General features: G+C 42.9%; 1 protein-coding gene across 1 annotated transcript in view; it reads left to right on the top strand.

The window, feature by feature from the left end:
* CNKSR1 (connector enhancer of kinase suppressor of Ras 1) overlaps positions 1 to 17,552 on the top strand; it is a 455,956-nt gene that overhangs the window by 79,243 nt on the left and 359,161 nt on the right. Inside the window, exons 2-3 of the mRNA XM_085647776.1 lie at positions 10,779 to 10,936; positions 15,133 to 15,335. Coding sequence (XP_085503902.1) covers positions 10,779 to 10,936; positions 15,133 to 15,335 — 361 coding nt within the window. The remainder of the gene's footprint in view (positions 1 to 10,778; positions 10,937 to 15,132; positions 15,336 to 17,552) is intronic.

Genomic DNA, 17,552 nt, shown 5'->3' with positions numbered 1-17,552 from the left:
AATAAAAACTGACCAAAAAGTGACAAGTTACATCTGCCGACTTAAGAGGTAAACCAGCGGCCTACAAACCCCTCACTTCCTCACTCACGGGATAAGAACTATAAAGTTCCTCACACTTGTTCATTAGGCCAGGGAAATGTTTTTATTCTGTTAATTCCACGGCACTGTAGCCGTGAGATCACAGTAGCTTGGAAGGTCGTGCAAGCTACTGGCTTAAAAAGCTCTCTTGTAAATTGCAAGAAGGAATCTGGTGACTGTTTTCTTGCCTGTGTTAAGTGTTGCAGCTAATGAGGACCAGGGGTCGTACACTCCAGTCATGTTGCGGAGAAGGCAGGCTGACGTTTCTGAACGGAGACCCTACGTGCTCCCTGGTACTGGCAGAGCGTATGACCTCACGCACAATATTTAAAGTATTATCGAATGAGAAGGACAAAGCCCCGCATTGATTTCTTGCTGCACTGCATAAAGTCAGCAGTATACATCGACATTGATCTCACTGCGTAAGGAATACTTAACCAATACTTTCTGAAAAAGATTGCAATGCAAGGATCAAAAGGTTTTTTAATTTGGAACATTATTTGTTTTCAGAGTCACAGTGGAATAGGCCAGTAATTACTCGGTCATTTTGTTTCCTACTTTCCTGGTTATGTGTGTGTGTTGATTTCCTTTTTGGTTTGAAGGTAGCATTGAGTCCATTGCATAGTTCATTTCAGTTTCAGATTTATTACATAACTTTCAAACAGAAATTATCCTTTTTTGCCAGAGGCAGTCTCGACAGGCTCACACTGCGCAATTTAGCCCTGTTGTAAAAGCACAATTTAGTCTCATGACAAGCCCATAACCATAATGAGATAAATATAGTTAAGGCAAATGTGTTGGTGACTGGATTAGCTTTTCAATACACTTAATGCATAGATTTATAGGCATAGTTGTCAAGAGTGATCTAGCACAATCATTTGCCTCTTTTTTTAAACTTTACGCTGTCACTGCTTCACCACAATCATGGTAGTCTTTGCTCCTGGTTTTCAATGGGGCTAAGCGGCGGTGGCTGGGTGGGCATGATTAGGGTTCATGCTGGTTTTCTCTTCTTCCAGGAACCTGGGTTTGGCGGCCTGCAAGATTGACACAGGGCACATACGTGACAATACAGGTGTTGATTCCAGGGAATCCCTTACACTGGAGACAAGGCACCCCCTAATCATGGGGAGGGCCTAGTGTGACCCCGATCTACTGCACACAGTAAGACTGAGATGCTGCCAGATCCTAGCCTCTCTGGATGGACACTCTGTTGGGAATGTTGCTCTGACACCGGAGGGGCACCATTCCAAGGAATCGCGATCCTGGTACCTTCTTTACGCATTCAGTTCCTGAAGGATCAGGAGTTAGTGCTGGTTTCCCCAACACAACTACAGGGCTTCTAGGCCTACATCCTTGCACCCATAGTGTGTCCTCACAAGGATTTAGTGGGGTTTATCATGGAAGGTTGGACTCATGATACCAGGATTTGTAAAAAAAAAAAGAAAGAAAAGAAAAAAACAGCTTCTCTTTGTATGCATGCTGTCTTCGATGCTCTAATCTGGCTCCTTCTTGAGTGCTCTTCGTGCAGATTAACCCTAGCAGGATTACATCACCACTCCGTCCCAGACCTTGGTGGTGAACGAGTCCCTTGTGGATCCATCCTGGTCTCCTCTTGTCAAAAAGCCTTAGTAGCGAAGACTGAAAAATGGGCACAGACCTTTGGCACCAAGCTACAGACCAGTAATGATGGTCACGTGGATCGGCAACCCAGCCAGGCACTACTAAGGCTTTGCAAGCACTATTCATTGAAATGCTGGCATCCCAGCTGTACACTAACCGCATCTATGCCTTGATGGCTGCAACAGTTACCCCAACTAAGTTGGCCCTGGTCATTGAGCTGTAGGTTCTAAAACGTGCTCGGGGGATTTAAAGGAGGCCTTTGTCCCAGGCCGTCATCATAAGAGTTTGAGACCAAGAACCAAAGATGGCAATGGTGAATTTGCATTTAACATGCATGCGTCCATATAATTACAATTCAGGTACTTAATCTTCCATGGTCTGACAACCTGGTGACCCTAATTCTCTTATGTAGAGAACCAAAAATTGTAGAGTAAATTATGTTACGTATACATATTTAGTACATCTCACATTATATGCATAGTACTATATCCCTGGTTAAATACTTAGAGGTTGAAGAATAATGCTACATATGCTGTTGGTTAAAACGTTTTATTGAAGAAATACACCAATGTGTTTCCTTCCTTGCTTGGAGCTTCCTTAAGACTGCAATCTATTGATACAATAATTACAATACATTATATTCAGTCAAATCAATCGCAGTTCAAACTGTGCAATAGAAATATATGCCGACCCCAGTATATGATTACAAATACCGAATTCTTATAATCAGTATTCCATATTTTCGTAATGAAGGTACAGAGAAGGCACTTATTTTCATAAATTGCTTATTCAGGGTTGTCAGATTTAAAAACAAAATCCATTTATTAGGCCTGGGCTGAGTTAGTACTATGCAAAGTAAACCAAAAAGCTCGGCTGCGCTGTGCGGAGAAGCGCAAGTGGCGGAGTGCCTTAGGTCGTGCCGTTCGCACTGATTTTTAGCGATGGGTGTTTGTCCCATGCTAGAAAATCAGTTCGAACATCACCATGCACAGCGCAAGAGGGCGCTGCTTCTTTCTGCCACCCAAGTAGATTTTCTACTCAAGTGGCAGCTTCCTAAATGTGAACGGAAGGTTTCTTAAGGCGAGCAGTAGCGATCAACCGCGTTGAGAAATCTCGCCGGGAGGTGGTCTGGAGTAAGATTTTCCTTGCTCGCCAACGTGACGTTGGTCAGTGTGAGCGAGGAAAAAACGCCACTCTGATATGTGGAGCGGAGTATTTCTGAACTCCCCATGCTGCGCGGAGCGCAAAAAAAACTCCACGAGCGGAGCAGAATTTCACGCCCAGACCTACTCCATTTTAATTTGTTACATATATACATTGTTTCCAAGAATGTTCCACTGTTGTCTCTTCTGTCACTACTGTTAGGGCCTACAAAGTTAAAGCCACATAGTGCTGGGTCATTATGTGGTCTCCCACATCTGCCTCTTTCGTTATATTATATGTGTATTACCCAAAAGCCCTTCTAAAAACAAATTAACTTTGGATTATTTATACGTAAGCACCAATGATAAGATCTCACATCATCATTCACCAATCTAGCTTATTTGTGTGATATCTACATTTTAATAAGTCTATGCTTGAATCCCGGGCATTTTAAAATAAACTTGTGTGAGGAACATGTTACTACTTTCCAAGGATTGTATGTAATTTTAAAATGTTAGCTCCACTGTAATTGTAACTGGTCTTGCCTGTGTCATATGATGCATGCAGAAAAAGAGCCCTTGGATAAGTGGTACTGGCTCACAAGGAGCATGACGTGCTAGAATCCTTTAGCTCAGTATGTAGTGGTAATGGCAGCTTCCCTGAATGGCAAAGGATCATCATTCCATATAGAGTAGGAGACATTTTTTTAAAACAGATTTTATTGATTTTCTGGCAATTACAAATTCTCTGAGGTTATCGTTCCATGTATACGTCTTTGATATTTCGACACATATATTGGACAGTGATTACTGTACAGAGATAACCATGATATTATAACAGTGTTTACATATCTGTGTACATTTGCATATGCAATTCAAAACGTTGCAATAGCTTCTGGGCCATCTCTGCTCGTATATATAACTTAGTATACACATCTTACTGTATTGCACATCTCTTTCCTGTCCTTAAATCTAATTCTGATTTAAACATAACCCCCCCCCCCCTCCCTCTTCCCTATGCACTCCGATCTGCATGTAGGCATCGAATGTAGCAAATAGCACCGCTTTCTTACTCCAGGACAATTAAGAACACCTCACCAACAGTAAATATCTAATACATGATATTACACTACCACTTCCTGGTCTTCCCTTACAACTTGTATTATAGCAATAGTTACATTTAACAGATTATTGTTGCCCTTATTGTATTGTTGGCACCTCCGTTGCTATAAACTCCTCCAGCATCACATTCCATGCTAATGATATAGGCTTTTTACATAAACCTCTGCGTTCCTCTCTCTGTAGCTCTGTACTTTCAGCCCTGCCCCATCTATCCAACTCGTTATACCAGTCCAACACCGCTGGTGCTTTTTTCGATTTCCATCTCATGGTTATTGTTCTTTTAGCTAATATCAACGGCAGGTTGACAAATCTATATGTGGGATTTCCGCTTTTGGATTTAGGACTGAGACCCAGTATATTCTAGTGAAGCTCAACTTTGCCCAAGAGCTATTGTGTTTAATATTGTATGGATCTTAGACCAGTAAGGTATCAGCCTAGGGCAGGCCCCCAACATATGTAGTAAATTAGCATCGGGTTCTTGACATTGTGGGCATGCATCTGCTATGTCTGGAAACATAATACTTAGTCTGTGGGGGGTCAGATAAGCACGGTGTACTATCATGAGTTGAATAAATTTAAACTTCGGGTTACATGATACCTTCCTCGGGTATTCAAGAATTGTACCCCACTCCTTATCTGTGAGCACTCTCCCTATATCAGTATGCCACTTATCTCGGAGAGCCTGCAGTGTTACTGCCGTGTGCGCTCGGATCCCATAGGATAACCATTTGGTTAAATGACTTCTGTTCCCCATTAAATATTGCATGCGTACCAGTTCATGTGTGGGGGCTCAGATCCCTCAGGTGCCCATGTATTTCGAATGTATCTCGCTATGTTCGCATGCAATAGGAATAGCATATTTGGTACTCCCTGTTCCCTCACAAAGATGGCGTGATTCATCAATGTACCATCTGCAAATAACATTCCCACCGTATCCACACCTGCTTCTGCCCAAGTATGTATGTGTCTTTGTGATACTGTGTCTAACGGTAGAGGAGTACCCAGTAGTGGAATGTTGGGGGCATAAGGAGTCTGTCCCTTAGTGTAACGCAGTTCCCTCCTCTAGTACAATAATGCCACTTTCAACAGTGGAGGCGCATTCGGTGGAATCCTACTGTTTGGTAACAAGAGTGTATGTAGCCTCTCCCTTCCCCAGTCACGTCGGGACATATCAATCTCTTGCAGATTGCGCCCTGCAATCCAGTACGCCAACCATTGTAACTGTCCTGCATCGCAATATGCCCTGAAGTCCGGGACTCCCATCCCCCCGTGTCTAGTACCGAGTCGAAGTTTTGACAGCCCTATTCTACGTTGTCCCGTCTCCCATAGCTCCACCAGTAGAGTATATAATGTTTTAAACACCTGCATAGGTAGTATGAGTGGAAATTTCATAAAAAAATTAAGTAATCTGGGGAGCATTACCATTTTGGCAATAGTCACCCTGCCTACCACCGAAAGTGGCAGGGACGTCCAGAATTTTGTTTGTGATTTGAGTGAATTAATCGCTCGTGTTATGTTGCCATCTAGTACGTCCTCTTTCTCCCTGTAGATGTGAATGCCAAGATACTTAAAGATAACTGGTGCTGTTTGAAACGTCCATTGACCGAAGTGTAGTGGGTCAAGTTGTGTATGATCTGTAAATGAATATGCATATAATTTGGCGTCATTTATAGAAAGTCCTGACAATGATTGAAACGTGTTAAACATAGCAGGGATTGGTGCATGGTCACTTCGAAGATTTCCAAAGTAAAGTATAATGTCATCCGCGTAAGCCGATATAATATGCGCCTCCTTTCCCATACATATACCCTGGTGTTCCGCTAAGGTGCATATTTTGACAAGGAACGGTTCTAAGGCTAGGATAAATATTAAAGGTGATAACGGGCATCCCTGTTCCATATTGTACTGTTTGGAAACCTAAGTCCCTGTGCGGGCATGTGCTGCGCGGTTAGTATATAGTTCAGGAATTCCACATTTCGGTAGAGTGCGAAACATGCATCTCCACTGTAAAGAGTCAAAGGCTTGATGCAGGTCCAGCGATATACAGCCCGCGTTTCCTTATTTGAATGTGGTTGTGACATTAGTTGGTGTAGCCTACGAATGTTTAGAATGTGTACCTCCCTTAGTCCAGGACCGTGTCCAGGAATAGTAAAAGTTCATTCAAGGCCTGGGAAAAGAAGCTTTCATACAAAAGCAAAATACAGTCCTAGGACCTCATTAACACTGCAGCCAGGAACATGAAATCCAATCTGTAGATATGCTGCAGTCATGGCTGAGTCCTTAGATCTGAAGATCTAGAGTCTGGAATGAATCATCAACCACCCTCAGATGGAAAGTACTACTTCAGTCTCTTGATGGATGAGGTTGTCCAATAGCTCAAGGAACACCGTTGTAGCGAAATCATTGAATGCCGTCCAAGTGGTGTAGCCAGATCACTTGTTCTTTTCCGGTCAGCAAAGGCCTTCCAAGATAAGAGAATCGTTCTGCATCAACATCTGGTTTGATCCTCCTTCTCTTTCTTTGAAAAAATGCAGTTGAAAAGAAGGGTTCCAAGAGAGAATAAAAATCTGCTCCCTCTGCTTTGGCAGAGGCCATATAGACCAAATTATTTTATTGGGGTTCAGCCAGTCATTTTTAGCACTATCTCATGAGATACACTCTACTTTAGTGGAAAATATAGTGGGTTGTCTTTTCACTGCCTCCTGGGCCCAAATACTTACTGATGCCTGGTTCCTCTCAGTGATGAAGAAAGGATGTTCTTTACAGCATCCTCGCCCACCGCCACGCCCACTGCTTCCGACCCAGTCGACATCCCAAGAGCTCTTGCAGTTGGTAGAATCCTCTTTTCGGGAGCAATCAGTTGTTACCAGAAAGGGATATTACTTCTGCTGTCTCCCTGAATGGAAAAATTAAGAATAACTCTGCCCTGTCTCACACCTCTTATCTAAATCATTTTCTTCTCATGTAAAAGTTCAAGATGCTGTCTACCATAATAATATTAAGTACAAATGTTGACTCCTAATATCTACCAACAAAAGTACATGCATATATCCAGTCCCACCATATTACACTGGGCCTAAATAATTCTTGGCATGGAGGTACAGCTATAATTGAACCACAACCTGCAAATGTGAAGTGCTGGGATATTTCCATTTCTCACATGTAGATATTTTTGTAAATACATTTTTATAAGGCCAACACTATTCCAGTAATTTTTTAAACAATATTACTGAATAGAACCGTCTTTCACAGTCCTGGGTCATTCAGGTCAATGTGCAGTATTGCCAATATTATTCAGTTCCCAAAAAATGATGGGTCAGAAGTACCACATTCAAAACAAGAGTGCCTCTTCTATTGTTCATCTATTGACTATATTGTTTCAATTGTGGCCAGTTTTAAAGGACGCCTGGACAAATTCCACCTCCACTGCAAACTAGCAAAACTTTTCAGAAAACTGAAATTGAAGGCTTTCTTTGAACAAACGGTCCCTATAATTGAGAGCATCCACCCAAAAGGTGACACTGACTTGAAAACAAAATCAACATTCTGCCCCCACTACATCAACGATTCCAGCAGTGATAATCGCGTTTGAAAAAGCTGTTTACAATGAAATTGAGACATTGAAAGCCAAAGAAGCATATCACAGCATGACAAAGAAGGAAACCATCGCTCTCAGAGAACAGAGAAATGTGATCATAAAAGCAGCAGACAAAGGGGGCGACATAGTCTTACAAAACCAGCAAGACTACAAGCAAGAATGCCTCCGCTTACTATCAGATAGTAAAAACGATAAAATTCTACAAGAAAACCCTACAAAACAACTACAGCTGGAGATAAAACACCTGGTGGAAGAGGCAGAAGAGGGGGACTGGATTTCCAAAAAGGAAGCAGAATTTCTCATCATGCAGAATTCATAACACCCCATATTTCTATACGCTACCAAAAATTCATAAAAACAAGAACCCTCCACCAGGAAGACCAATAGTCCCCGGTATAAGGTCAATACCAGAAACTTTATCCCGGTTCTAAGATTTCTATTTGAAACCAGAAGTGCTTCGGACATCCACATATTTGAAGAATACCAAGGATCTACTCTGCTTATTACAGAATATGGATTTCGACCCAACAACTAGTACCTTACTAATCCTGGACGTAGAGGGCTTATACACCAGCCTTCCACAAGAGGACACACTAGAAGAAATAAAGAAAACTCTGAACCAAGGAGAATGGAACTACATGGCACGATTCACTTCATATTGGAATGTGTCTGCCTGGCCTTGAAGGAGAATTTCATGAATTCGAAGACGAAATTTACTTACAGACATTCGGAACATCTGTGGGCAGCACATTATTGCCTTGTGTAGCAGGATTGTATGTATACAATTTTGAGAGGAAGTACATACTACACAACAGGAATATACACAAGGAAAACATACAACTTTGGAAACGTTATTTTGACGACATCCTAGTGATCTGGAAAGGGGACAGAAAATGAATGCACAACTTTCTAACCTGGATAAATATGCCAACCTGAAATTTACACACACCGACAGTAAAGAACACGTCACCTTCCTATATGTCACAATATATACAGAGAATGGATAGCTTGAAACAAGAACCTACCACAAACTGACTGATAAAGAAACATTGTTGAAATTTGACAGCTTTCATCCGAGAGCTCTCCATAAAAATCTCCCATATGGTCAATTCCTCAGATTAAGAAGAAATTGCTCAAGAAAGCAGATTTCGTCACACAATCAGAAGACCTAAAAGGAAAACTGAGGAATCTCAATTACCCAGAAAGAATCATCAAAAAAACCTACAAAAGAACAAACTATCAAAATAGAAAAAGCCTCCTAGAACCATCCACAAAAAACAATGACACAATCCCTATGACATGCGTAACAACCTACAACATAATCTCAAATGATGGCAAGAAAATCATCAATAGAAAGTGGCGCATTATAAAAACAGGAAACCCGAAATGGGAGAAACCCATCCCTATTTTCCTTCAAAAAGGCAATTAATCTGAAAGACAACCTTGTAAGGTCTAGACCACGGATTAAAAAGTGATGGAAGAGCTACAGTACAGAATATGTGGGGACTTCTGGATGTGACAGACCATCATGCCTGTGGCAACTGCAGTGTCTGCCACCTAGCAAAAACTACTAACGCATTGGATTTAGAACCATGGACATTACAAAAGTATACGAACTGCAACACAAATGTAGTCTACCTGATCATTTTCATCTGTGGTCTAAATTATGTGGGCATGACAACAAGAAAAATTCAGAACCTGAACCTGTGATGACCGGAGTAATATCAAATGTAAAATTAATACGACAAATCTAACAAATTACTTCATCAACTCAAGTCATACCCCTAATGATTTTACGTGGTGTGTCATTGAGCAGTTAGAAAACACCCAGGACAATATAGAGAAATGCCTTTTTGAGAAAGAACAACGCTGGATCTATCAGATGTCCACTTATGAGACTGGACTAAATGACAATATCCCTTGAAATACTGTATTATGAACTTTGCTGAAACATATGAACTATAGAATACCAGTGGGGCCTGGGAGAAGAGAAAACAAGCATTTGCAATGCAATAGGTCTTGCATTTACGTGAGTTTTAGCTATTGGCATTGTAAATGACAATGACTTATTTATGTTTTGGTTTTTAAAATGTAATAACTGTTAATCACACAATTATGTTGTACTGCATCTGCATGTATCCTGCCACTTGATGTCCAGCGTGGAAGCAGGAAAATTAGGCTCTTAGGCCCCTGCTCTGTCCACATCTCTCCATAGCTAGGTTCAGAGATACAGGGCTGCTGATGTGGCTGGTGGGGTCACGTGGTACTTTTAGACTCAGAATTGCCAGGCAGTCCTACCTCAGAGGCTGAATTCAGTGTCGGACATAGATAGTCGCACAACCCTGAGTTTAAGGATTTCAGTAGACCACAGATCCAATGCATAGTCAATGCAATGGTTTTACCCTTAATGGTAAAGTAAGGACCTATATAGCAAGGATGGAGATTTTTTTTTTGTGTCACAGATCTATTGTGCTGACTGATGGTGGCACACATACCTCAAGGCGATACAGTGATGAGATATGGTGCAGCCCAGGCACCCATGCTGTGGCATGAGACCTGCAGGTATTAAGGCGCCTTAGTGCGGCCCATCTCTTGCTCTTTGAGTCGCTCTAATGCCTCCCTGTTGTTAAAGCTGCGTGAGGTGCCAACTCATGCGGTGTTAAACCTGCTTCACGGGGTTCAGCTCTTCCTAAGAGCAGCTCTAGAGGTTTGCTTGCCTTTGTGTTACAGTTACTTCTGGGATCCTTATGCTGCTATGTTAAAGCTGCTACAAGTGGCTGCTCATTTTATGTCCGAGCTTCTTCAGGGGCTGGCTTTTGTCGTATTAGAGCTGCTTCAGTGGCTTATCTCTTGTTTTGTAAATGCTGCATCAGGGCCTTGAATCATGCTATGTCAGATTTGTTTGAGCGACTTTGTGGCCTTTATTTTTTTAGAGATGCTTCAGGGGTTTGTGACTGCTATTCTATTACAACTACTTCATGGTTAGACTCTTGCTGTGTAACAGTTGTTTCAGGGGTTGGCTTTTGCTTCGGTTGCTCAGCGCCTGTTGAGTACTAGCTGCTCCAAGGGCTCATCCTCTGCTCAGTAATAGCTTCTTCAGCAACCCAGCCCAAGCTGTTTAATGGCGGACAAGTATAAAGCTGCTTCAGTGGCCCGCCTCCTGCATAAAAGTGCTCTACAGGCAGTTTGTTAAAGGACTCTTTCCTGCTTTGTCACAGGACTCCATTCCACGATTCAGAAGTATTGCTTTGAGGAGTGGAATTTGACTGGTGAAGACCTGCTGCGCATCTCTTCCCTGGAGCTGGAGAACCTTGGTGTGAGGAGCATTGGACACCAGGAGCTGATTCTGGAAGCGGTGGAGCAGCTCTGTGCTCTGGTGAGTCATTTAACGTATTTAAAGCTGCAAGAATCAAGGGCATTAGCAGTGCAACCAGAGTCACATTCCTACCTGGTGCCATCCTTGGGGAGCCACACCTGTGAATTAAAACCTTTAGCTGTCAGCTCCCATCATACATCGCGACCTAACATCATTGGTTCTATGTTCCTTACCAGCGACCCCTTCGCTTATGGGAAATATCATGCCTGGTGACGTTGTAGTCCCATTCCTGGCCCACTGGCATAAGAGCATTCGATATACACCCACTCTTCATAAACTAGCACCACACAACATTCCCCTATCCTGTTAAGTGACATTCAAAAGTGGACTACTATTGTGCACTTCTTCGAGAGTTTTATGTCAGTAAATAATATAGTGAAAATATGCTCATTGATGTGGGTGCTTTACATGATTAAGATTTCTGTTTTTCAGTTAAAACTTATTATAAGTGATGAAATGCCACCAAATTGAATATTTGTATTTCAGTTGTAACTGGCAATCATCAGATTTTTGCTGCGGTTTTACTGCTTCAGTGCCCTGTGGTGTGAAGTAGCGTAAGTGCAGCCTTTACCTTTAAGCCCTTTTCTGCTAGGGATGCTTCCACTAGACCCTCTTGGCTATGAAATCCCCTTAATTTGCCTCTTTTGACCATTCGACCCTCTGCAAGGTCCCTGGGCTCCATGGATCAATTTCCATTCCTGTTTTGGGAGCATGTCTCTTCACAAATGGCTTTAACGGCCTATTTGTTGAACATTGCTGTATAGTGGTGAGCATGGTCGCAGACTGAACTATGAGCAGGGTCTCAGTCCAGGCCAAGAAGCACCACAATTATATCATTCTCCTTCACTGACATCAGAACAGAGTCTATCTGAGAGCTCCTAATTCCAGTGTGTGGCAATAAAGATCACTGTGCGTATGAAGAATGAAAGTACTCCAGCACTCCCGTAATTAGTTTTAGTCTCTTTACTATCTCGCCTGCTTTTCATACAGCAACAGAGTTTGCAGTCACCAAATACCCTATAGCTAATAATATGCATATTATTCCTTAGAAGACTTCTCCTCTATAAATAGGTTGAGTAAAAGAAACCTAGAATTGATTCTCCCATCACATTTATTGGGTTAGTCCTTTTTTGTATCCCAAGACAAAAAAAGGACAGTGTGATACTATCTTGCAATAACAGATCACCGAGCACCACATTTTGCATGTCCTAAATAAAATATCCTAGTGTAGCAAACCCTAGGTTTAGGGTGTGTCCCCCGGGCACTGGTTGAATAAATGAATCATTTGCATTGTTTAGACCAATAAACGACTGATTGTAATTTTCAATAAAGTTACACTGTTGTCAATTGATTTGAACGTTCGTTTATTTCATCACGACGTTCTGTGTCACTTGTCTCACGATCAGTTGTGTGTTAACAATTGCTTTCGCCGAGTGTATCTTTACAATACACTCGCATGCAATTTTTTATTTCATACATAAGTGTTAATCTTACAACTGTGGTAAAATGAAAACACCTGTATTGACACATGGAAATATTTTTTGGGGGGTGTGGGTGTTGTGCTGGTAGGGACTGTGGGTGTACACACAATAGCGTGTGAATGTATGTTGGTGTGCAATGCAATATGTAAAAAAAATGGTATTTCGGATAACCTACATGTACATATTGACAGATTCACAACATTTATATGTAGTAAGATAATGATGAATATTACTTACCTATCTCCACACCACCCTGGCGTCACATTTCGTCTGGACTCCGCCACCAGAACACCACCAGCACAATGGGAGCATCCAAGTCGGTTCAGCGCAAACCCGCCGGCCTGACGGAGTACGACTAAACAGCTGAGAAGACCACTGCTTCTCCGGGACCCTTTCTATTGCTGCACTATCTAAAGACCGGGAGACCGCCGTCAGCTTGACGTAGTACTTGGAACCAATGCTGCAGCGGGACAACAGTGGTACCGCCAATATCTAAATCAGGCCCTTTCTTTGAAGAGCAAATTTAAGGAAAATTCAGAGGCAGAAATTAGGAGCAGGAAAGAAGGAAAAAAGAATTGACAATATGAAAGAGGAAGGAAAGCCCTGAGCCAAATTACATGCAGGAACCCACAGCTATGTGGTGTATTTTTGGTTTCTTTTTTCTCCTCACTATCTATTTGTTTTTCAAGTTGGCAGGTGCTAATGATGAGAACCTGAGGACACAGGCGAGTACCAGCCTGTAACCTCCCATGGTGTTACTCCCGTGAGGCTCTGCCAACTTTTCCTCACCTTTTTTTTTCCTCTACTTTCAGGTCCCTCGCACACTGGTGGGAGGGTTTGAACAACAAGCAGACGGCACCATACAGCGCCACATATCATAGTTTAAAGTAGTGATTTAGGTCACTGTATGGCAGATGTGAGATTTTGATTAACTTCCGTGACACATAAAGTTGTATGTCCTCTCTAAAATTACATGGTGGACGCTGGTATTCGTCCACACAGTCAGATGGAACAGGTCCTTTGTTGAGGTGAAGTTAGTGAGTGGAGGGCGACCTGTTATTTTTCTACCCCCTTGGCTCCCAGTTGTGGATAATTGGAAGAATGCACCCCAAGCCTGTATGATGGGAGAACTGAAAGCCTTCCTAAATCCACTGCTGGCCTCATGGAGCCCGGACAGCGGGCACCCCAGGAACAAAACATCAGCTGCCGCTGTCCTCAGAAAAACACAGCACATGTGTCTATGTTGAGAGCCAACGAGGGTTACTGTTATGTTCGGTCTCCACCAAAACACAACACACTGGTAATCACGATGCACTTTCCAGTGGCATGTTTGCTGGGTTATTTTACTTTATAGCTGTTTGCTGTTGGTGCTTCTTTTTTCCCAATTATAATAAGCATTGGCATAGCCAATAGGTCTCGCCTTTGGGACCTTATAAGTGTTTAGCCATGCAACAGTTGATGTTGTTGCACCAAGGATATTGTGCTGCATAACTAAATACTTATAAGGTCCCAAAGGCGAGACCTATTTGCTATGCCAATGCTTGTTACGGTATGCTGCCTGTTGTCATAAATAAGTGACTTCAAAGTCCGTGGGTTATGCCTACACCCAATGAGCTCAGTTCCTGGAGACACACCACCCTAGACACTGACATCACAGCCAACATGGAAGATGCGCTCTTTCCCAGTGACATTTCAGTCTGTGAGGGTGCTTATGACCAGTGATTTAGCCTGGGAGACCAAAGCTGTCCCATTATCATTGCATCTCTTGCGCCTAGTGATAACAGAACAAACCTTGTCCCTGACGTCTGACATCAAGCCTAGAATGTATGCCCTGTACTGTAACTTCATAGTTGCAAGACAAACGCCATGAAAGTTCAGTGCAGAAGTTGTTCTCCTTTCAAACAATATTAAACAATGGCAGACACATTAATGCATGCATCCTAGGAGACAAATAGACTTCAGAACTTGATCTCCAGGTTGAATATGCTAGCAAAAAATCCTTGCTCAAGGATCTCCACTTGCAAGACCGGCACCTGCCTACTGATCTATGCCCTTTGATACACCTTGCCACTAATGTTTAAATATTTGGCCCGACCCTCACCATTTAATATGATGTCAAACTCTAGGAGTCCAGGGACGTCAAGCTATGGGCTATGTTCGCCTTCTAGAGGGTATGGAAAATGCCTGTTTGCTCATCTAATTTTGTAATATTTCTTTATTGCATAGAGTCCTCACCCACTAACTAGGTGTTAGTTTGTTGTAATGGTAATGGATTCTGGTTTTCTCTTGGTAGATTTCACTATTGATCCAACACCAAGATGCCCTACGGTAACTGGAAATTCTGCCCAACCCAGGGATCTAACCACAGCTTTGTCATCAAGCTGAGAAACCAGTATTCAGTGGCACTTTTGGAGTAGGAGGCTTGTTTAGTTTTGGGCTCCGATGAGTGTCTGTTCTGAATACGTTTTTTTTTTCAGGGTGAATAAATAGCTTGTGTTTTGTGTGGCGTTCAGCTCATTCTGTTGGCTGTGAAGGTTTTGGGCTCCTTAATGTGACTGATATGACATGGGGTGCTACAGGACACACAATAATATTTTAGTTCTTTCAAAGTTATATTTGAGTTCCTTGCAGGTTGCTCACATCACTTTTTTCAAGGAGAGGGGATAGGACCATGAGATTCTCTGAGCAGCTGATTTGCATTTTTCTTTCTTCTAGAACTATGATCTGAAGACGGACAGCCTGCGCTCTCTGACAGAGAGACTGAAGAACGTGTGTGTGACGCTGTGGACCTTCATCCAGAGCCACAGAAGAATCTCTGCCTATGATGGAACAGCCATCCAGCGCCCTCCATCCGATCTCCTTGCCTGTGTGATCCAGCTGGTCTCAGCTGCAAGAAGCCTTTTCTCCTGGTTGAACAGGTGGGTGCATGATAAAAACAGTATATTGAATTATGAGATCATAGGAAAGCCAGTTGGTCCTCTCAGTGGGCCTGCAGCTGGTGGGAGCTCCTTCCTCACTCCAAGAAATTGCAGTTCGCAGGGGTTCCTGCCTCACTTCGATGACTTTCTTCTGACTGGGCCTCCTATCCCACTGCCAGAACCAGTAGCGGGCATGGCTTCATTTCTTCTTGGCTCTGCAATGGGTGGATAGGCAGACGGTAAGGGGCTGAGGTGGTCATATTGCATGTTGTAGTGGACTAAAAGTTAGGGGATAGTTAGTAGACAAGGACTGATGCCCCACTATGATGATCCAAGTACCTTAAAACAATTGGCACAGCCTTGTGTATCCTTCATTCTGTGAGATCAGCCCTGAGTGCTTGCTAACTGTTTCAATTAGGGATGAGGCTGTATTGTCATGTAAGTATGAAATGATGGAACCTTTGTGGTTACTGATGGACTCTTCAGAGCATACGCATTAGAGTGTAGAGAATTGAATGCAGGTTTAGAATTTCGGGTTCGCTGTTATACGCCAAAGAATTAAGACGTGTTGTACTAAGCTCTATGTGTGGTGTAGTCATTGGCGAATACCCAGGCTGGGGAGGATTCTACAACTGGTCACGCGATAGGGGATAAGTAGCCCAAAGAACGACTGTGCCCTCCCAGAGAGTTTGCTGTGGTCCAGCAAACTGCTCCTGCATGCCATGTGTGCCTCCATAAAAGTACAAAATCAATGTTTGGCGTATGTGGAGTCAAAGCACAGCCCCAGTTCTATGAAAAGCTTTTGACACAAGTGAAGGCGTCACTGAAAAGTCTACACATCAGTGACTGCGAACCTACTACGCAATTCAAAGCCATACATTCATACGGACTGACAACGCGATAGGTGGGTGCAACCAGGTTTTTAAAGAGCAACAAAGATCAAGTTAACACTGCGAGCAGAGGCGCTGCGAGGCAGAGATCAACCAGGATTCAGACAGCACAAAGACATGCTTAAAGGCAAAGTGATACACAAAGAGGTAATCTGCTTACCATTCCTGAGTGAAGAGAGCCCTTGTGCCCCTGCGCTGGAGTGAACGAAAAGAGGTTGTGTTTACAGAGCTGTCCATACCGGAAGCAGCACACCATCAAAGCTGCTGGGTGGTGGCTCAGAACAACTCCAGGGGTCACCTAAAAGCAAAGGTCTCCCATGGAGACCAAGTGGGAGTTCAAGGTTCCACAAGACCGTAGAGATGGTCGGGTTGAAGCAGGTCCTAGCGGACTGCAGATGGTGTAAGAAGGACCTTTACCCTCAATTTCAGCCAATCTCTTAAATGGTTACAATGTTGCTGCTTTCTTGAAATCATCACTACCATTCGATACCGCCCAAAAGCTGAATATTGGCGACAAATGGACTGTTTGGATACAGACATTTGATGATTTCATTGATGTGATAGAAGAAGCAGATAACAAGAAAATTATCAAGTACCTTTAGAATTTTGCTGTTGAAGGTGTGAAAGAAGTCTTAAAGAAAATGCAGTGAGTTACAGAAATTAGATAAGTCAAATCAAAGCAGCCTTGTTAGAAATGGTGGTCTCTAGTTGGCAGTGGTATGCACCCTGTCCAAGTAGGGACCATTTCTTCTAGTCTGGGTAAGGGGATTACACACCTAAGATAACCCCGTGCCCACCCCCTTGGTAGCTTGGCACGAGCAGTCTGGCTTATCTCGGAGGCATGTGTAAAGTATTTGTTAAAAACACACACAGTAACACAGTGAAAACACCTCAAATGAACACCACACCAGTTTAGGAAAAAAGCCAATATATATTTAATCAAAACAAGACCGAAACAACAAAAATCCAACATACACAAGCAAAGTTATGAATGAAGGAAGTGACCCGATAAGGGCCACCCGGGTCACTCACAACCACCTCTCAGCCTTCCAAACAATGAAGAGTCGATCAGGCAGTAGAGAATACAAACCAAGTTATTTTATTAGTATTGCGATGCAGCAGAGCCCAGTCTGACCAGTCTCCTGAGAGGACAGTTGAGGGACTGCTTCCCCCATACATAAAGTCTGATATTCTACATTCCCAATTTCCCAAGAACAGCCCAGACTGGAAAATTCCGGTCCTGACAACGGTGTACAAAGGTAGCCAAGAAGGATGAGCCACAGTGCTGGGGCTGGGTACACACTATCTCAGCTCCACGGCCGTTCGG

The sequence above is a fragment of the Triturus cristatus genome, chromosome 3_2, assembly GCF_964204655.1.
Source record: "Triturus cristatus chromosome 3_2, aTriCri1.1, whole genome shotgun sequence".
Classification (NCBI taxonomy): Eukaryota; Metazoa; Chordata; class Amphibia; order Caudata; family Salamandridae; genus Triturus; species Triturus cristatus.
The sequence above is the reverse complement of the archived record's forward strand: the minus strand, read 5'-3'. Positions and strand labels throughout refer to the sequence as shown.